General features: G+C 39.3%; 2 protein-coding genes across 2 annotated transcripts in view; one reads left to right on the forward strand and one right to left on the reverse strand.

Moving 5' to 3' along the window:
- Positions 1 to 2,443: 2,443 nt before the first annotated feature.
- Positions 2,444 to 7,420, reverse strand: aoc1 (amine oxidase copper containing 1). Its single transcript, XM_042510479.1, has 5 exons — positions 7,332 to 7,420; positions 5,389 to 6,927; positions 4,154 to 4,442; positions 3,544 to 3,676; positions 2,444 to 2,916 (listed from the first exon to the last, which is right to left on the reverse strand). The coding sequence occupies exons 2-5, from the start codon at positions 6,923 to 6,925 to the stop codon at positions 2,647 to 2,649; spliced, it is 2,229 nt and encodes a 742-aa protein (XP_042366413.1). The 5' UTR covers positions 6,926 to 6,927; positions 7,332 to 7,420; the 3' UTR covers positions 2,444 to 2,646.
- A 4,010-nt stretch (positions 7,421 to 11,430) lies between these two features.
- The window catches only part of sspo (SCO-spondin), a 94,818-nt gene continuing 86,445 nt past the window's right edge, over positions 11,431 to 19,803 (forward strand). The window contains exons 1-10 of the mRNA XM_042510441.1: positions 11,431 to 11,483; positions 12,455 to 12,664; positions 13,420 to 13,502; positions 15,059 to 15,229; positions 15,442 to 15,665; positions 15,950 to 16,052; positions 16,254 to 16,412; positions 17,255 to 17,340; positions 17,532 to 17,657; positions 19,299 to 19,455. Of these exons, the coding sequence (XP_042366375.1) occupies positions 11,431 to 11,483; positions 12,455 to 12,664; positions 13,420 to 13,502; positions 15,059 to 15,229; positions 15,442 to 15,665; positions 15,950 to 16,052; positions 16,254 to 16,412; positions 17,255 to 17,340; positions 17,532 to 17,657; positions 19,299 to 19,455 (1,372 nt within the window). The remainder of the gene's footprint in view (positions 11,484 to 12,454; positions 12,665 to 13,419; positions 13,503 to 15,058; positions 15,230 to 15,441; positions 15,666 to 15,949; positions 16,053 to 16,253; positions 16,413 to 17,254; positions 17,341 to 17,531; positions 17,658 to 19,298; positions 19,456 to 19,803) is intronic.

The following is a 19,803-nucleotide window of genomic DNA, read 5'->3' on the forward strand; positions in this document are numbered from 1 at the left end:
AAGATGTTCAAAGGTTTGAATACTTGTACAGGCATCTCAACGCAGCACAAAAAAAGTGATGTCAATCCAGGTTTCAAAGGGTTAACAGAAAGTGTAACTTGATGCAACTTGATTGTGTTTTTCATTCGACCCCTCTTGCATGGTACACCAGGTCTCAGTCCCAACACGTCAAATTTAATTGGTTAGTGGCCCTCGGTGTCAGATACCGCTACACAGAGGACATGCTCAAGACCAGCTGCTTTTGAGTATACCGGTGCTTTGTTGGAGTTGACCTGAGTGTGTGCTCACTCACTCCATTGATTGCCCCTGTGAAAATCATCTAGTGCTTCTCTGATTTCCTCGCACCTGACATCAGCCGTGGTATATCTGTGAGCTACCACTTGTTTTTACATTCCCTGCCCTGGTGTCAAGCCCATTTATTAAAGGCTTTTTAACTTTTACTAAACAGTGTGCCTTGGAATTTGTAGTTTTAGTTTGAAAAATAAGTAAAAAAATGCTTTGTACATTTCTGCCATATGTCTGCCTCAACTAGAGTGATGGATACTACACACCAACTGATGATTGAGACCAAACAGTTACTCAAGAAACCACTAGGTGGCAGCACATTACCATTTAAGATCACAGGCTTCTTGTGTAATAGCTTCTTACCCTTTACACTAGAAACATAAGTCATAGTAATGAAAAAAAAAAACAGAAAAATAATGTTTGTGACATTATGTTCATGGCAGATTGCCTTTCGTGCTCTGGTTTATTTATTGGTATCTTTACATCTCAATGTCTAATTTGTGTTCCACTGTCTGACTGACACTTGCTGAATGTGTGTGAGTGTTGTGCTATATTGTAAAACTCATATGTACTGAAAGTATTCAGTTTTATATTTTGGGTACTTATAACCGTATTTCTCATCCATTTCAAACTGCCCAGAAAGCTACAGAAAGATTACGAGAACCAAATTAATGATTTATGGGCATGAGCGAAATAAAATTTCGTATTGTTGTTTGAATGTTTTTGTACAAGCAGAACAAACTCATGGCAGGTTGGAAATGATACACTGTGTGTTCCTATAGTTTGTCTGATGTGACGTCAGACCCGTCATCGCCATGGGAATAGCTATAGGAATGCTTGTTACCCAATTCACATTGTTTTTTTTGTCCTCTTCATTGACGCTGTCCATTCAGTCATGCGTGCATAGCTCTCATACTATCCCTCTTTTACCGTGCACACTGTAAAACATCAGCACACACTTATAAAAAGGGCTTTTAGACTGGGAAAATCCTGACAACAGTTGCTGGCTGGATTCCTTTTCCTCTACTCCAAAAACACTCATTATTTACCCATCAAACAAACCAACATTGCCAATGCAAAATCCACTTTCTTTTCAGCAGTTGGCCTATATTATGTTTTCTGGCTTATGTGTTTATTACAGAAAATATATGCAGAAAAGTTTCAAAAACCTATGATGAAAACATTGGGATTTATTTGGCTTTTTTACCTTTAGGCTGAGAACTGTAAAGTGAATTTGCTATGTTAGGAATGCGTGAAACAAGCAGCAGACAAAGCAGCTCCGTGTGCTGTTATTGATATTCTGTACATTGTATGTAAAGTTAGGTTTCCAGGGGCGATGGGGCAGCGAGGTGGTATCCTGGACTGTTTGCGGGGAAGGATCCGGAGTCAGGCTGTTTGCTCTGTAAGGCCTGTTGTCTTTCCAGGAAAAACATTCCCACCATGGGGCCGAGCGCAGCATGCTGAGGGACAGAAGTTTACCACAAGCAGGGCGGATGCAGAGCATCCTGCATCCTGGATGCTCGCTGCTGCTAAACCTCAGCCATGGAAACCCAACACGGGATTAGAGGAGCTCCCAAGGCCCCACTCTGCCTCCCCTCCCCCTGCCAGGTTACATGTGTGGGGTTTGATTTAATGTAGTGGTATCTTTAAGATTAAGATTCAACCCTTTGAAACCTAGAGCGACAGCACTTTGCTTCTTCTGCTTTCAAACACCTTTCACACATATTTAAACATTTTAACTCAGGTAAATTGGTTCGATTTCTTACAAAAACGTAGCAAAAAAACAACAAGAAACTTGAAAAGAAATATCCTAAAAACTGCGAAAAAAATAGAAAAACACTTGAGAAAATGTCTTGAAAAGTTAAAAATTAAGCACTTCTTCAGTCTTTTTACTTATTTGTTGTTAATTTTTGGGTCATGTTGCTGCTCATTACCTTCTTCCTATGTTTTTGAAAGAAATAAGTTTTAAAATAACATATCTGATCTGGGTTATGTATCCATGGTGAGGTGGAGAAATGCATGCAATTCATGCTGGTCAAAATGTTAGAGCAATGTGTAGAGTCTGCAGCTGAATGATATATATGACCAGCTATGACAGGCTCATTTATGAAAACAAATCAATTAATCAGTTTTCTCATTTTTTCAACGTTCATTATTTTATTTAAATTTTATAATTACATAATTTGGGTTTCTTTCAGAAATGTAAATATTGCAAACAATTCTCATTAGAAGATATTACATGTGATAAATCTGACCATATGTACTACAAGTGATTGTTATTAATATTAAATACTCATTGTGCAATTTACTTAATATGATATATGAGCAAAAATACTTTTGGGGAAACCCAAAAACACACAATTAGACTCCAACATAGCTGCCATTGTAGTGGAACGGCTTGTCTGTCACACAGTGACCTATGACCTCAGGCGTCCATCTCTGGACCTTGGGCTTGCCGTCCTGTCCAGGCCGGATAATGATAGTGCTTCTGGATGCCAACGAAGGGTCCTCGTCAAAAAAGTTGAAAGGTCGGAGGAAGAAGCCGACTGCGTTGCCAGGTGTTGCCGTGTTGGGGATGTCTTCTGAGTGAGGCACATGCAGGAAGCCCACTGTCACCCAGGCTACCAGGTCCTGCACACAGGAGGGCAAACATTACATTAGAACTTTTAGAATAGGACACATTAGAGGTGGTTTTATCTACTTAAAAGTGCAAACAGGAGAAAATGTCAGCATTCGTGAGTCACCGTGATGGTGAGTGACCAGAACTGAACAGATTCTCCAAGGAAAAGCAAACTTAGTCTGGTGACGTAATCTCACAGAAAAACACCCCCACCCCCGAAATGTAAACCACATTTCTGAGAATCCATTTGAAACATCACAAAGGATGCTGTCCATTAGTGAACTGTGACGCCTTGCACAGGTTAAAAAGGGACTATGCATATCTTTTGTTTGTTAATCATTACTAACCCCTCCAAATCTCATAACAGAGCCGAATTATTCACGAAAATGCTACCAAGGTTAGTGGTGATCATAGGATGATATTGTAAGATACTTGAGGTTCTTTATTTTACTGATTTTCAAGTTATCTGTACTTGTTAACAGCATTCATTAGCATTCCTGTGTTTGGAAAAAAATCATAGTGTGAAATAATCTCATTAAAAAATTGAAACAGGGTGTGTTGAATTTTTCAGTGGAAAAGTTCAACATTTTGGAAAAAAATTCTGTTGTGCATTGTAGACAGAATTTCCAACACTGTACCTGGTTGACTATGTCTTCATTATTGCGGATGTAGTCCTCAAAAGACACAGTGGGCTCCCAGGGATCATTCTGGGTGTAAATGCTGCTGCTCGTGGCTTCACTATCTTTATGACGGGTCACAGCCAGAGGATACCTGCAAAAAGAAAGTTTCCTGTTCAGTCAGTTGTTTATATCACCTGACAGATAAAGAATTCATACATAGTAACAACACCACAGGCAGTCTGTGAAGTAGTCATTGCAAAAGAAGGCCTTTGTTATTCTAGTTTTGCCAAATAGAGCTAATTACAGTGTTTCTTTACAGTAAGTAGAAAATCCTGATGGGGCATTGAGTGAATGTTGCCTCGATTGTTTAGTTTTTAGCAATCTAAAAACAGAAAAAATCAGTATCAGTTTATGTTTACGCCATATTTGAAATATTTTCAAAGCTGTATCTTTCCCCAGACTGCTCTTTCCAGTGAGGTACAGGGAATAAATTTGACAAAATTTGGTGTAAATGTGTATAAGATGATGGAGAATACGGATGGAATGGTGGCAACCATAAAAACATGGCATATGTTTTACCCTACATCTTAGATTTTTTTTAGCAAGATAAGGGAAAATATTTTATTACCTCGACCAGCTGATGCCATTTTCTTCTTTCCAGCCTCTTGGAAGCACACTGTCGGCATGTGAGTTAAACTGAATACGATAACCTTTCTGGTGTCCCCACTTATTTTTCTCATTGGGGTTGTAAAAGTGCACATAACGTGGAAACTTTTTGCCGAAGCGGAAAGCGGCAGCTCGCTCGGTCTTCTGCTCTGTCCTGTGGAGTTTGGACTGGACGACGAAATTCTTTGGGCTCCAGGGGTTTGTGAAGTTGACGAATTTCAGATCTATCGTCTCAAAGCTGTTCTCCCGACCTGTGTCACATTGAATGCAAAGAGATGTCAGGAAAGGTTAGATGTCAAGGTATATACGATCTATTGAGACACTGTACAGTAAATTTACTTTTACGTCAGAAGTCTCCATTCCTCAGCTTATGTTAGTGAATTTTGTTTGGCACATAGCCTTGATCACAGAAAGCCTTGATCACACATTTTAAAAAAACAAAACAGTCTTGCGGGCTCAATAGGCTAAACCAAGACTATTTTTATGACAGGGTAAAGTCAAGACCGCTGTATCTGGATTGGCATCAATAAAAGACTCAAAGTTAATGTTTCTGTCTGCCCTTTCTTTCACCTAATTTTACAGCCTTCACAGCTTCAAAATACAATAAACACAAGGTTTTATAATTGGTGTAAAAGGAATGATAAGTTACCATTTTTCCTTAAAAACCCACAGTGGGGGTGTATATGTAACCCACTGTCTGTAAAATATTGTATGATGTTTTTGTTTATTTTCTCAATTCTATGGCCAAACAAGAAGATCCATACTAGGGGATTCTTCAAAACACTGGACTAGTTTAACCACCAAAGTGATTCAGTTATGATCACAACAATAGCTGCACATGGCATCTATGATATGGGAAATGATTGTTGTTATGGCAAATATATCATGGTTAAGGGGGTTGACAAACTATAATTCTTGTATTTGAGGAACGATTGTTGTTATGATAGGGCATGACAAGACGTAAACTCTGGTCTCCTATCTGAGTCTGATACATTATACCCTTACTTTCCACCTTGGTCCATGTTACACCGGACATAAATTGTTAGGTACACAATCATCCAATATGGCTGCAATTCATGGGATAGTGGACTGGGTTTTTTACAAATCTTGAATTTTATTTTTCTTTTTTTTGTCAATAAAGAGTTGCTGCTTTAAAATTGATCTTAAAAAATGTGCTAATTGTACAACTATACTTACCAGCAATATCCAGATCCACTTTATAATGGATGAGGTGTGTGTGGAGGTTACCCAGCACATAGTTGTACACCCTGTTACCATAGTTAAGTCCGTTAGGTGTGAAGAAAGTGGAGTGGATGTATCCGGTAGCGCTGACCTTGACCTCCGCCACCCCATTCTGGTAGAAAACGTAGTCCCAGATGTAATCATAGTTATAGACCGTTGAGGCTGTCCGCAACACCAGAACAGTGTTTTCAAGCCCTCCAAAGAAGTTGTATCCGCCCTTGAAGTCAGAGTTGAAATGCCTTCTCAAAGGCATAGCAGTGGTCATCTCAAAAATACAGAGTGCATTTTGGTGGCGTACAGGCTTGTCTGTGTCAAAGTAGTGGTATAGATCAAAAAAGCTGGCAAATTCTGGACAGTCAATTCCAGGTGCCAGCTCGAAGGTTGAGCTGCCCATTGCCCAGCCAGCATCGATGTACTTTGTTTGCATGGCTGCAGGAGTATCACCAGAATAGAAGGCAATAGCTTCTTGGAGGCCGATCTCATAGGCAATCCTTTCTCCATTAAAACGGAGGTCAAAGATTTGAATTCCAGCTGTTGAGCGGACTCGGTAGGCGAAAGACCATCCGGCATATTCAACAAAGTTGCGATCAACATGATAGCGAGGCCCCTGAGGCTCAACAAGCTTTGGCCCATGGATATTAGTGGGTGTGTTGGTGTGACCCCGGGGGATGTAGGTGGAGTAGTGGTCATTGTCGTCATGATCGGGCAGTTTCAACTTCTCCACCTCTCCTGATTCATATTTTTCTACCAGTTCCTCAACACTGTCGAAGTACATGCTGTTGTACCAGACCTTCTCAACTGTCCACTTTTCTGGATCCAGGTCCTTGTGATTGATCAGTATCTCAAACCCAATGGGGTGGATGAAATAACCCTCCACAAACTTCTGTAATATGATCCAGGTTCTCCTCTCACCTGAACCCAGCCCACGGGGACCTACATCTGAGAACGTCAGGCAGCGGTCAGAGCAGTTATTAAAAGAAAACCCTCCTGTGGTCTCAAACAGGAGCTTGTGAGCTTTTGTTGCGATTTTCCCAAGCATATTATTTATATGCTCATACTCTGCAGCAGTAATGGGCCTCGCCTCAAAGTGGATAGGCCTATCCCCCTTGAATGTCTTAACTCTGTGGGTCTTTGGGGATGGCAGAGGACTGACAATGTACTCAGTGATGTTGGGTTTGGTCTGGTTCCCAAACTGGACGATCACACGAGCTTCACGTTGGGGTTTGGCCTGCCCGCGGTCCAGAGCTCTCAGGGCTTCATGCTTCCTTGGCAGATGGAGTTCCATCAGCATGATGCTGTTCTTCATCAGAGTCTTGCTACGAGCATCAGTGAGCCCCATCTCTGGAATACCATGCAGATAAGCCCTGACAGCTTTCATCTCACGCGCTGTGAGATCGGCGAACATTGGGGCACCATGATGAGCCCAGTCTCTTGATCTGGAAGCACTACAAACAGTCAAGCAGACCAGCTGCAGTAGACAGAGAAGCCTCATGGCTGTAACATAGTGAGAAAAAAACAACATGAATTTAGTGAAGAAGCAAGCTATCGTATAGCCTAAAGCATCATAACCCCAGTTAACCTGTCATGCAGAATTCCAAGGAAACACTTGGCCCATCTTTCTTTCTTCCTGTTCTTCTCTTTACAGCTGGATAAGCAATTGTTGCTCGTTCCCTTTGCTCTCTTTGCTTTTTACTTATTAGTCTCTCCTCTACTTCTCCACAGGAGCACAAGTGGTATGTATCAGCCTCTGACATTTGCAGTCAACACTGTCCCTCTCTCAGATCTTCCTTCACTGTCTTTGCTGCACACTCAGGAAATAAACTGCATGCTCCCATGTTTCCTTGAGAAACTCTTGCACCTCTGAATAATGACAAAAGAAACGGAGCAAGCTACTGTACCTGTAGTTGTCCTTCTGCTTCGAGCAGTTTGTAAAACAAGGTTGATCAGTCCAATCCTCCTGCCTCAGCAATCTAAGATCGTTCTTATGGAAACATGAATCAGTGGGCTGCTGCTTATATTTAACCACCTACTTTGCAGTGACGGAGGCTGATTGGTCAACAGTGGATTGTAAACATGATGAAATATCAGGTTCAGCAGGCAAGGCAAGTTTATTTGTTTGGCACCTTTAGGGCAATCTAAATTGCTTTACATAAGATATTGCAAAAGGCATTAAAAATGAACTCAAGGCAGTGCAAGATATGAATAAATCCTGCAAATTTAGATTTAATAAAAAATAAAAGTTTTTTTATAGCTCTGATTTAAAAGCAGTGAGAGATAGAGCAGATCTGATCACAGATTGACTTTGTTAGAGATATGTGGTTCATTAGAAATGGCTCCTCTATGATTTTGTTTTGTGAGGAAGAAAGCGAAAGCTTTAAGTCTTAGAGTGAGTTTCCCTTCTTCATTCAACTGAACATTGTATTCTTTTTATATATTATATGAGGCTTGTTTGGCATCAATACTAATCTTTCTTAAGAAAAAGTACTACATTTAAAGAACACCCATGTGTGCATGGATTAAATGATGTGGCAGGAATGTTTCATTTATTTCATTTTATTTTATTTTTTAGCTCTTATTGGTGTCGTACTTTTACTGTCAGAAGTGTGATTGATGTGATAGTATGTTGTGGTTTGGTGCATTCATGGTCTCCAAAGGATGAATCCTATTGACCTTGATAATCACCTGACTTTTCCTTTTTGTGATTTTGGGGAATTGTCTCTGCAGCTATCAGATGGATTACCATGACATTTGGCCCACATTTTCATGCATCCCACAGGATGAAATCTGATCACTTTGGTAATTCCCAGACTTTTTTATTTAGCACCAACATAGGTCAACGTTCAATTCATCCAATACTCTGGTTTATAACCAAATACACACATCTCTCAACACAGTCCATTGAATGTCTACGTATACTACTGGATCACCAATGTACACATTCATGACTTTACCCCAAGAAAGGGAAATCAGTTTTCTAAAAAAGAAAGGAAAGGGAAATAAAAAAAAGGTGTGTGAGAGAGACATAGATCCAGAGAGCAAGGATGGAGGGCCCACAGAGACTCAGAGACTGCTTTGGATTATAAGGCCCATATAGGATCTTCCTCTGTTTCTCTATCCACCCTTCTCTGACCCTTTCTTCCAATAAATGGTGACAAAGCAGTTAACTAACAAAGTGACCCAGCTCATTGCTATCTCTATCAAGACACACAATGTCTCCAGGGCTCCACAGTTTGCTTGGAAGTCAATTATGACACATTGTTTGCTTCAACAAGGGGTCTGTGACTCCTTTGGGGTCCTAAGAATTACAAATTATTTTTAAGTTTTAATTTAAGATGTTTTATATTCTCAAAAAATAAAGTATGTCTAAAAAAATACATTATTATCATTCCAACACATTATTAGCAAAAAAATATTCATAAAAAGCCTATTCATAAAAAGGAAAACAAAACCATTTAATTTACAATACACCGTTAACCCCCTGAAAGTATTTAAACCTCTGAACTCCAAGCAAATTGTTTTTACCCATGATGAATGAGCAACTTGGAAAGAAATGTTATGTAAATTGCAAGAAATTAGTAAATTTAGAAAACTATATCTATAAAAGTTTGGGGAAAATGTCCAGAAAAGTATATTTTGAATTATTATAATTCTATATTTAAAATTATTTCAGTTTTTAAGAACCTTTCAAGGTCATTTTGTTGTTGTTTTGTTTAATTTACCATTGTTTTTTGTGCTAATTTTCTGTTAATTGTCTTGTACTTTTTACTAATTTCTTGCAAATTTTTGAACTATTTTTAAAATTTCTCATTGTCCTCTTTCCATGTTTTTGAAATAAATCAAGCCAATTTGCCCAGGTTTTCAAGGGGTAATGATAGGATTACTATTAGCCATGAATCCTTGTGCGATCACGTGATCTAGCTAACACACTTCACTCGACACATATAACATTGGGGTAGTTAGCTAACAGCTGCATGCTATTGATGTATAGACAGATTAGCTGTAAGATAATATTATTCCAAGTGTAAGGACATTGTTGTGAACCACAATGGACCATTTTGTAACTCTTCAAGAAAGAGACTCTTGACACACTGTCCACATGAGAAACCAACAAAAGTGCAGAGGGTGAGGCTAACACACCTAGCCATGCTACAGCTGCTGATTAGTTAGCAGCAAACTGCAAGAAAGATAGACAAGACCCAAATCCCACTCGCTAAGGTAGGACATCGCACTAAGTAAGTCATCCACAGATACAGTTGAACTGAGGATTCACTCTGCCTTTGACATTAGTATTGAATACCCCATAAAAAGTTATGTTATTAGAGTACCTCAGTAATGAGTTAAAACCCAGCAATGAATTAGCCTTTTGGCACCTTTGATTTCCTCATCTCAGAGTCAGTGTGTTTTTTGAATATTTTTTGGTTAGAAGCCTGAAATTACAGCATGTCTGTGGTAAACACAAGTTAAAGAGACCTTCACGTTTTGATCTACATCATAAAAAGTGTAGGTAAATATCCCACTGGCGAACTTTGAAGCTTCTGTGTGTCTTACAAAAGGTGATTGCTAAAAAGTGGCTAAATAAGACTGCAAAACGTCATCACATCGAGCCACACTGAACACGGCTTTACAGCCTCATAGCAATGGCAACGCAATGGCCGGGTAGCTCCTAGTAGTCCAACAATAGCTTTTAACTTCTGTTGATTACATTTGAAAAATCCTGAAAGTGATGTTCATTTGTGAAGATCATCTTGCTGAACATAAACATTTGTTTACAAGAGAGCTTGTTTTCTGCAATAATCTTAAATCCAGTGGAAAAATCCCATAGGCGTTTTGACGAGAGACTAGGGACGATGTTAGCTTCCGGGTTGGCCTGCAAAAAACGTCACCTATGGGGCACTCTATAGGCTACATGGCACTTTAGGCTGCCCTACATGTTAATGTAGGCCCAGTTTAATATGCATCTCAATTTCATAAAATATATGTAGTCGGGTGTCCTCTCTCTGTCTTTCTTTCAGCCCCTGTCTTATAGAATTAAAGCTAACTCTTGTGACATGAGTACTATTGCTTCTCCGTCCTCTCCTCTGGGCTCAATGAAGGTGTACTGGTGACAGCTGTGTTTGAGCCTCCTCGCTCCAGGGTCAAGAGGTCAGACTTGGGATATTGGTGAGTCTAAAAGCCTTCAGTCTCATGTCTGTTGACACGCTTCATTAAATAAATGCCCCCATCATCCTTCCCGAAACGCCCCTCTTTACAGGATTAGGCTCTGACAAACATCTCTTTATTCTGTGGCTGAGGCTCCACCACCCCCACCATCACCTACAGCGTTCTGTAATGTTTGACGGGGCGAGGTCAGTGGATGTGTCCGTCACGGGTCCGGTGGCCAATGTCTGTCCTCCCAGCTGTGACCGTGCCACTTATATCCAATGGCAGCAAGTTCAGATGCTACTGTACATCCTGTGAGTCACCCCCCGCATTTAAAACCCTGCATCTGGGGCTCCACTCCCCCATAAAGTGTCACTGAGGAGTGTATCACATTCTGTCGGACGAAACAAGAAAAACAATGACAGAAAAAAGGACATAAAAACTACAAAAACTTTTGAATAACAAGCCAAGGACTTTCAATGGCAAAGCTTTCACAAAAGCACTTCAAAGGTGAGTGCACCTTTTGTTAATTATATCAGGACGATCCGATCATAAAAATGAATATACGTTCAAGAAATTTGATGTGGACCCATTTGATAACTCACAGTGACAGTGCATTATAATCAATCATCTAATTGGTTAAAGTCCACCAATAGGCTGTAAACCTGCCAGACTTTTATTGTGAAATGTCAGGAAGAATTTATTCAGCTGCCAGTTGAATTTTACTTTTGAGCCTTCAAGGCAAATTTAATGATTTTAAACTGATTGTGATGTTTAATTAGAAATTATGAATGTGAAAAAAAGTTACATACAAACTTTTCTACAGGACTTGTAAGCACAAACATTCAGGAGAGAGCCATGGAGATACTACTACTGACTCTGCTTGGACTGCAGACAGTGATGGGAATGGGGTGAGCATGATTAAAATAAGCACACTCTCTGTAGACAAGAAAAGGTGAGAACAATAAAATGTTACAAATACGATTTACCTGTCTGTGTAAATCACTGTTAGACCACTGAATAACCTGGTTAAAGCCATTGTAAATGCATTATAGCGTAATGCTTCTCCATACACAAAAGTCAAAGTCAAGCCAAGTCAGCTTTATTGTCAATTCTGACATGTCTGACATACAGGAATTGAAATTGCAGGAATTGGAATTGATATATCTATATATAATTATATAATCAGGCTATAGAAAGAAGAAAATATAGACATGTTTATACATACCTACATATGCTATATACATATTCATATATGTGCAATATGGTGCATTGCGGTGCGTGTAAAAAATGCAGGTTTTTTAATTTGTATGAGGTAATGTGTTATGTGCAATACAGCAGCAGAGACAAAGTTTAAAGTGCAGTCTTTTGTAGAGTGCCCTGACTTCCTGAACCATTCAGTTTCATCATTGTTGTAGTAGTTGAGGTCGGTCCTGGTCTTGAGACCAGTCACAACACCACTTTTTGAAGGTCTCAATTTAGTTGTTCTCTCTTGATTGTTTATTTTTATTTATTTTACCTATTTATTTTTTTTTAAATTTATTTTATTTCCCTTTATTTATGGTTTTATTACTTTTGTTTATTTTGGTCTAATTGTTTGAATTATTTTTTATATTGACATTATGCATCCTGCATCTTGCATTATTTGTCCTCTTGTTTTAATTTTAATTTTAATCTTAATTTTATCCTAAGTTTAAAGTTTCGTCTTGCTCGCAGCACTGTTTGGCTTTCTGTTGTATTGCCTTCTATATTTCCCATTTCTGCTTTTGCTTTGTTTTGTCAAAGCACTTTGCAAAAGAAAAGAATTTGGGACATTGAATCAAGTCTAACAATTAAAAATGAAGTACTACAGAGGACACTGGATCTGTGTATCTTGCCTCAGACACTGGTGTGAACACACAGTGGAGGAGAGAGTGGAGCGAGTCCTATCCCCGCGTCTGCAGCTTGAAGTGAGCTGTTCTGAGGTGTACCAGTACAACACCCAGGGCTGGAGGCTGGATGTGGACAGGATGCGAGTCAAGCATGGGGGCGATGACGGCATCGCACTGTACTACAAACAACAGGGTCCCAGAGCATCCTGTTTCTTGTACAAGTGAGTAAAAAGCTGAGTCATTGTCACTCTGTTGGCCGGTCACTTAATCTTATTATAAGAGTTGCTGGTAAACAGAATTATTCTGGGTGTTGTCACATGTTGATAAAATGAAAAAGACATCCTCAAATATTTGCACATGTTCACACCCTCCTGGTGCTGTAATCCAGAGCAATTTTTGATGCCTTTATAAAGTGAAACATTTCTCAAAACAATGCCTCAGGTGACTTGTAATGTACTTTGGTCAGCTGGGGTACATATTTTACTCAGGAAGGCACAACAGAATCAAATGAACATTAAAGGGTAACATGTTGTAAATGGGATACTGGCCAATATTTAAGATTTTGTACTCCCTTGTATACCCTTAGTTCACAGTAATACATTATTAATTATGTAATGACTTTTAACCTTTTAACACCTGAGCAAATCAGATCTTTTCCAAAAACATAGGGAGAAAAACCAACTAAGCAAGAAATGCTCAACAATTTGCGATAAATTAAAGAAAATTACCCGTAAAATTAGTTTACAAAAAGAGGGGAGGATTGTTAGAAAATTATGTTTTTAAAGGGAATAATACCAAGAAGACTATATTTACATGTATACTTAAATAAATTTAATTCATTTATATGTTTTCATTTTCGACACTTTTTAAGGTCATTTTCTTGTTTGGTTTTTAACTTAGCTTATTTTTTGGCCATGTCTGATTAAATTACTTGTTGCCATTTGGGGGCTTAACATGATGTGTCTGTCGGTTTCAGACCCCCAGAGATGGAGAAGCAGATGGTTAACAAGACAGTGAGGGCGTGCTGTGAGGGCTGGGGAGGACCACGCTGCACCGAGGGTGAGGAAACAAAGTTGCATCACGCTAATTTTACATTTGAAATGAGACAATACATTGAAATATGACAGATTTGAAATGGAAATAGAAATGTATGTGAAATCATCAACAAAAAAAACAATCTTAGCTTTCATATAGAGTGTGAAGCTTAAAAAGCAAACTGACTTTAGCTGCAGAACAAAATTATATTTACTTTTTATTTGTTATATTTTTTGTTTATATTGCAAGCATGTTTTCCAAAGTTTAGTTATTGATTTACTTATTTTGTCTTTCATGAATACCGGCAGCAAAGCGTGAGATCCTAAAATGCAGATAGTTCAGGCAGACAACAGTGAAGCTACAGTAGCTTCCAGACATGAGTAGTAAGTTCAGACCACAGGTTAACGAGAATGAGGTAGAAAAATAGGTGCAGGCACTAAAACAAAACAGTGCACAAAAAATATAACTGCATGACTTTTGTTTTTGTCCCAATTTTCATGTGTTCAAAAAAGATTTAATGCTATTTCTATGCAGACAGAGGACTGATTTCTCTCAAATTTTGTTCACAAAGTTGTTTTAAGCCGTGTTAGTGAGCACTTTGCCAACACAGTCTATAATCCACCTGACAGGTGTGGCGTATTAGGGTGCTGATTAAACTGTAATCATCACACAGGTGTGCCTTGGGCAGTTCTGACAGTTAGTCCTGAAATGTTTCAGTTGTGCAAACCAACTGTTGCATTAGCTGTCCAGGTGGCTGGTCTTCGATGACTTGAGGTGGACATTCCTCATTCTGTGTGCCAATGGCATGCTTCCTCAAAACTTGCAACAAACTGCATATTTTAAAGTGTCCTATTATTGTGACCAACCCAAGGCAAACCTGTGTAGTAATGATGCTGTTCAACACCTTGAAAATTTTAAGGAAATTTACTTCTACTTTTTACTAATGTTTTGCTCATTTTGGGGTCATTTCTTCTTAAGTTACTCACTGCTTTCTTCGCGTGTTTTCAAAAGAAATCAAGCCCATTTGCTTGAGCTGTGTTTTGAATCTTGAAAAAAAAAGTAAAATCATTGGTATATTGTTTTCCATTCATTCAAAGCAGGTAGAGCGATTTGCAATCCTTTTTCAAAATAAGCCTAAAGCTTCAGGCTCTGACATTAACCTTGACATTAACACAGGAAAATAAAAAAAACATTAAGACAAGTAGAAATGTCACACGCTGCTACATTTCTTTGAGTAATATGGCTCATTTAGTACTTCATTTAGAGTGACAATGTGACAAAGTCTGTTTTAGTCCCTCCCTTGGACCACATTCAAGGGCCTCTGCATTTCCATCAATCCATCCAAACTCTCTCATTCTTTCATGCCAAGTTGCAGATGGCTTTTTTCCACAGTTTTGAGAAGAAAGAAGAGGAAATTACATTTTAAAGATTTAAATACTTGCTAAAGGCATCTCAACGCTGTACAAGAAAACTGATGTTGATCAAGGTCTTAAGGGTTAACATCTAAGACGGGGACAACACCAGAATTGTCCAGTCCCATTTTTTTCACTCCTCTTTTCTCTACGTCCTCCCCAATCCAGGTGTGGGTGTGCGCGGGCAGTGTTACTCTACGTGGAGCTGTGAGGAGTTCCCTGGAGTTCACAACTCCTCTCTCATGCCCATGGAGCAGTGCTGCAGCAGCCTGTGGGGGCTGAGCTGGAGGAATGCCTCTGACCAGACCTGTTTGTCCTGCACCTACACTCTCCTTCCTGGTCAGAGAACATCCATGCACATCTGCAAACACATGCACAAACACACACTGAACCTACCTGCTCTAGATGTCGTTTAATTAATAACATGCACTGATTTGTTTTCTCTTATTTTTCTCTTACTAAACTTTAATAATCTGAGAAGTGTGCAGCTGCTCACTGTATTTCATATGACATCACCAGAGAAATTACACACACTACCTCTCCCTCTGTAGACTCCCAGTCCTCCCCTCTAGTGCGTGGCGGTCTGCTGGGTAGTGCCAGGGTGCCTCAGAGCTCGGCCACCTGCATGTCCTGGGGTGGAGCTCACTATCGCACTTTTGACAGGAAGCACTTCCACTTCCAGGGCAGCTGCACGTACCTGCTGGCCTCCTCTACTGATGGCACCTGGGCAGTCTACATCAGCACAGTCTGTGACGGGACAGGAGACTGCAGCAAGGTGTGAAATATGGCACATTACACTGCTGCATATTCTTGTGCCTACTTTCCTAGAGTTTTGCCACCATTAGCCATGATGTAGCAGCACTTAAAATACATAAACAAAAGTGACATTGTGGAGCTTAGTTGGGTGCCACTAAAAGACAACCTAACCAGTTGCTTTGCTTATAATTCACTAATGTGCAATAAAAAGGCCATCATTTGTTAGAAAATCAGTAATGCAAATATCTGCTTACAAGTGTTTTTGTCCGTACATGTTGATGTGTCTGTGGCCCTCATTTTCAGGCTCTTAGGATGATGCTGGGTTTAGATTTGGTTTCGATTCATCACAAGAACTTAACGTTGAACAATCTCCCAGTTCCAAATGGAGAACCACTCTTCCAAAATGGTAAACTTTTACATTTTCTCATGATTCCGGACTATTCATTGTAATTGGATGGATGGATGGACATACTGGGTGATAGCATTCTATACCTTGACTAGAAATATAACTTGCTGACCTTACAAAATTCAATGCTGTTGATCAACAATATTTAGCAGCAGAGAGGAAGCTTGCAACAAACAAAATAATTTCTTAAATTTCTTACAGGAGTGAGCGTTCATTGGCTCGGGGACTTTGTGTTTGTGGAGAGCGGCCTGGGAGTGAGAGTGAAGTTTGACCTGACCAACACTGTGTACCTGACAGTGACCGCGGAACACCTGGCAGCCACCAGGGGGCTCTGTGGAGTCTACAACAACAATGCTGATGGTGCGCAAAGTGCAACAAATGCAAAAGATGCAAAAGATGCAATTGCACACAGGCATACAAACACACATTCAGAATCACAGTAGGCAGGTTTCCATGGCAGATTCACACAAAACTTAGGCAATATTTTCGAAATGTCCATAAAACACAATTGCGAGATGACTGGGTTTCTGTTGAGTGATGTTATACAACTTCTCCTCTGGCATCAACATTTCAAGAAACATGGTGATGGATGTTCACAACATTAGCAGGTTTATTTCACTTGCAGCCACCGCACTAGCCATCATTATTTCCAATTGAATGTGATGTAGGTGAGCAATAATGGAAGCCCCTTATATGTGAGAGCGGCTACGTTGATGGATTTCTGGGAGGTGATAGTCCACGATTTCACAGAGGAATTGTGGATTTAAAACTTCAGGATGATCTGCTCAGCTTTGTAAAAGTTGATGAAGTTGTGATGCAATAATACCTCTTCTAGTGCAGGATGCATCATGAGGGAGCCAGTTCATACCAACAAGTGGATAGCCAAAGTATCATGTGACCTATAAAAGCCAAAAAAGTGTTTCCATTGCAGTTTTGTGAAATATGTCTTTTTAAAATTGCCTGAAATACCACATCATACAAGTGTTAAAACTTTTTTTTTTAAATTGATGTGTTTCCAACAGGTGTATCTAATATTTGCAATTTCAATTTGCACAATTTGAGGGTTAATGGAAACCTGCCTAGTGTAGTATGTTTTTTCCAATTTTCTCTTGAGTTCGTTAGTTAACTCTAATTCTTTAAAGTTTGAATGTTCACTCATCTTTGCATTTTATCATTAACCAACATCTTTCTTGGTGCCATAGATGATTTCACCACAATGAGTGGAACTGTGTCCCAGTATGCCGCAAGCTTTGGCAACTCATGGAAAGTTCCTGACCAGCAGAATGAAGTACTGCACTGAATGCATTGAATGAGTATTTCACTTTCTTTGCACCATTATAGCTTTCCGTTACCACTGTTGTTTTTCTTTATGATATATGGTGTGAAAGCAGAAACATTTCTACTGTATTCAAAATAAACATGCCTTTACAGGATTCATCCCCACTAAGTGATTCTCTCTGTGTCCCATGCTTCCCTCAGGGCTGCAGCGATGCGGCTGAGCTCGGTCACAGCTGTGATGTCTCAGGAGACACTGCAATACGCAGGCAGGCAGAGTCAGTGTGTCATCGACTGCTGGAAGACCCCTTTACACACTGCCACCATCGGGTTAGACACCTCTAATACATATAACAGTCACATTGCATTACCAGTGTTTGTTAACTCTGTTTTACATTTGCTGGTAGTCCCTCGGTGGATACAAAAACATGCTTCAGTAGAATTTCTTTAAAACTCAAGTCTGTAATGAGCTGTGAATCCAAATGCTCCTGAAATTAAATCATTTAGCAGGTATCAATTGTGATTGCAGTTCCGACAAATGGATTAGAATGATATGAGCCACGGACTGTATACTAGTGAACTGTAATAACTACATGGAATGCATCAAAAAACAACTGTCAGTAGCAAGATTAATTGCTAGTTTTAGTTCAGCCTACATGTAGCAACACCTTAAAATCCTTTTGAATCACGCTGACCTTATCTTACAATGAAATTAATGAATACGTGTCATACAATTCTGGTTAATAATTTATGAATGAAGATAAGGCAATTTCTTTATTGCCTAACACTCTGCCTTTACTTGTCACCCATTACTACACTCCCTATTTATATGATAATATAGTGCCGTGCATATATACATGTTTGCATTTTGTGTTTATGCATCGTGTAAAGATTTCCCTAATACCTGTGCCTGATCTGTATATCATTGTAAACATTAATTCGTACAAGGTCTGCCTCTCAGTCAGCCCATGAAACTCACACTGTGTATCTGTGTTGATTGAAGGAGCAGTATGCAACATTCAGAGCATTAATATAGCAGCACACTACTATTTGCTATGCATAGATATAGCGAATTAATGGCGTCCTCAGCAAAGAATTGAATCATGGCACCACAGATAACACATCGTCCCGGAAGCATAATGCCCACCTTCCCAGCTGGCCACAAACTGGTATTTTGTTGAATTCATATTGTGACAGCGGGTAACCATAATTCAGTGTCAGGACATCATCTTAAGTCACTGTCAATTTGATGTAGAACACTGATGACAGATGACATTTCGGTGTCATTAGAAATATTACATATTCGGTGTCATTATGTGAGGTGTATCAACACTATCAACACTAACCCTAACCCTAACCCTAACCCACATAATGTTATTAATTTTTCACAGAGGAGGAATATATAAATAACTCTTTTTTTACGAAATTATCAGACAGAAGGTTGTCATTCTAAGTTTGGGATTTATATTTTATGGGTTTGAAGTTGTGTTGTTACCTCTTCCAAACTCTTCATACCAACGTCATCTTGATGTAGAATAACGACATTTAGATGTTAAAAATATGTAATTATTTGTGTTCACACAGCTTGAAAGAGTCTAACGTCTCTTACGTCATATTGATGTTGGGCTCCATTTCTTCCCCTACATTGGCACTGTTAGCTCTGTCGTGACTGTTGCTGTTGTGAGCACCACTCATGCTGTTAGCACCACTCAGGTTGTTAGGACCATTAGCTGCTAGCTGATGGCTCAGTCGACTCCCTGCTGAGAGGCGTATGCAGACAATATCAGACTAGACTCAAAGTCATGGATATGTTTTGGATGTCACATGCAGCTCCTTTAAAGCCATTATGTGCAGTTTTTTACACTTCTGACTTTGGAGACTTCAATTGAGTCACATTACTTGCATGCAATTTGATGCAGGTGTAGTGTTAAATAACTACATGTGATAAGTTTGTGTCTTTGTGTCTTTCAGTTGGACCCAGCAGCGTACATAGACACCTGCCTCTACCTGTACTGTAGCCTGCCACCCTCAGAGAGGGATCCAGCAGTGTGTGACACCTTGGCCAGCTATGTACGAGAATGTGCCCAGCAACATGTCATCATACTGTGGAGGACAGCCACTCTATGTGGTAATGAAATATAACCATTTTAGTGTCCTGTTGAATGTGTTAATTTTAAACTGTGGGCAATCATAGTCTTCTATCTAAACCAAGCTAAACCACCATTAAGATAAGATAAGATATGATAAGAATAGTCTTTATTGTCTCCTTCACGGACACACATATACAGTCAATGAATGATTTTTTAAAAAGCTATGGAAACTTTTTGGAGAGATTTTTATTTAAAATTATCATAATTATATATTTTAAATTATTCCATACACTTTAAACAAATTTAAGCAAATTTATTTTTTTTAAATCTGTTGTTTTAATCTTTTTTTTTGTAATTTTCATGCATTTTTTTTTTCTTTTTTCTCT

This window comes from Plectropomus leopardus, chromosome 21, assembly GCF_008729295.1.
Source record: "Plectropomus leopardus isolate mb chromosome 21, YSFRI_Pleo_2.0, whole genome shotgun sequence".
Lineage (NCBI taxonomy): Eukaryota > Metazoa > Chordata > Actinopteri > Perciformes > Serranidae > Plectropomus > Plectropomus leopardus.

Excerpts from the sequence above, each read along its gene's own strand:
- aoc1 (XM_042510479.1), bottom strand. The coding sequence starts at position 6,925 with ATGAGGCTTCTCTGTCTACTGCAGCTGGTCTGCTTGACTGTTTGTAGT. Across the intron at positions 3,677-4,153 it reads AATGGCATCAGCTGGTCGAG|GTATCCTCTGGCTGTGACCC; the intron begins GTAATAAAATAT and ends TTCTTTTTGCAG. Across the intron at positions 2,917-3,543 it reads ATGAAGACATAGTCAACCAG|GACCTGGTAGCCTGGGTGAC; the intron begins GTACAGTGTTGG and ends TCCTGTGTGCAG.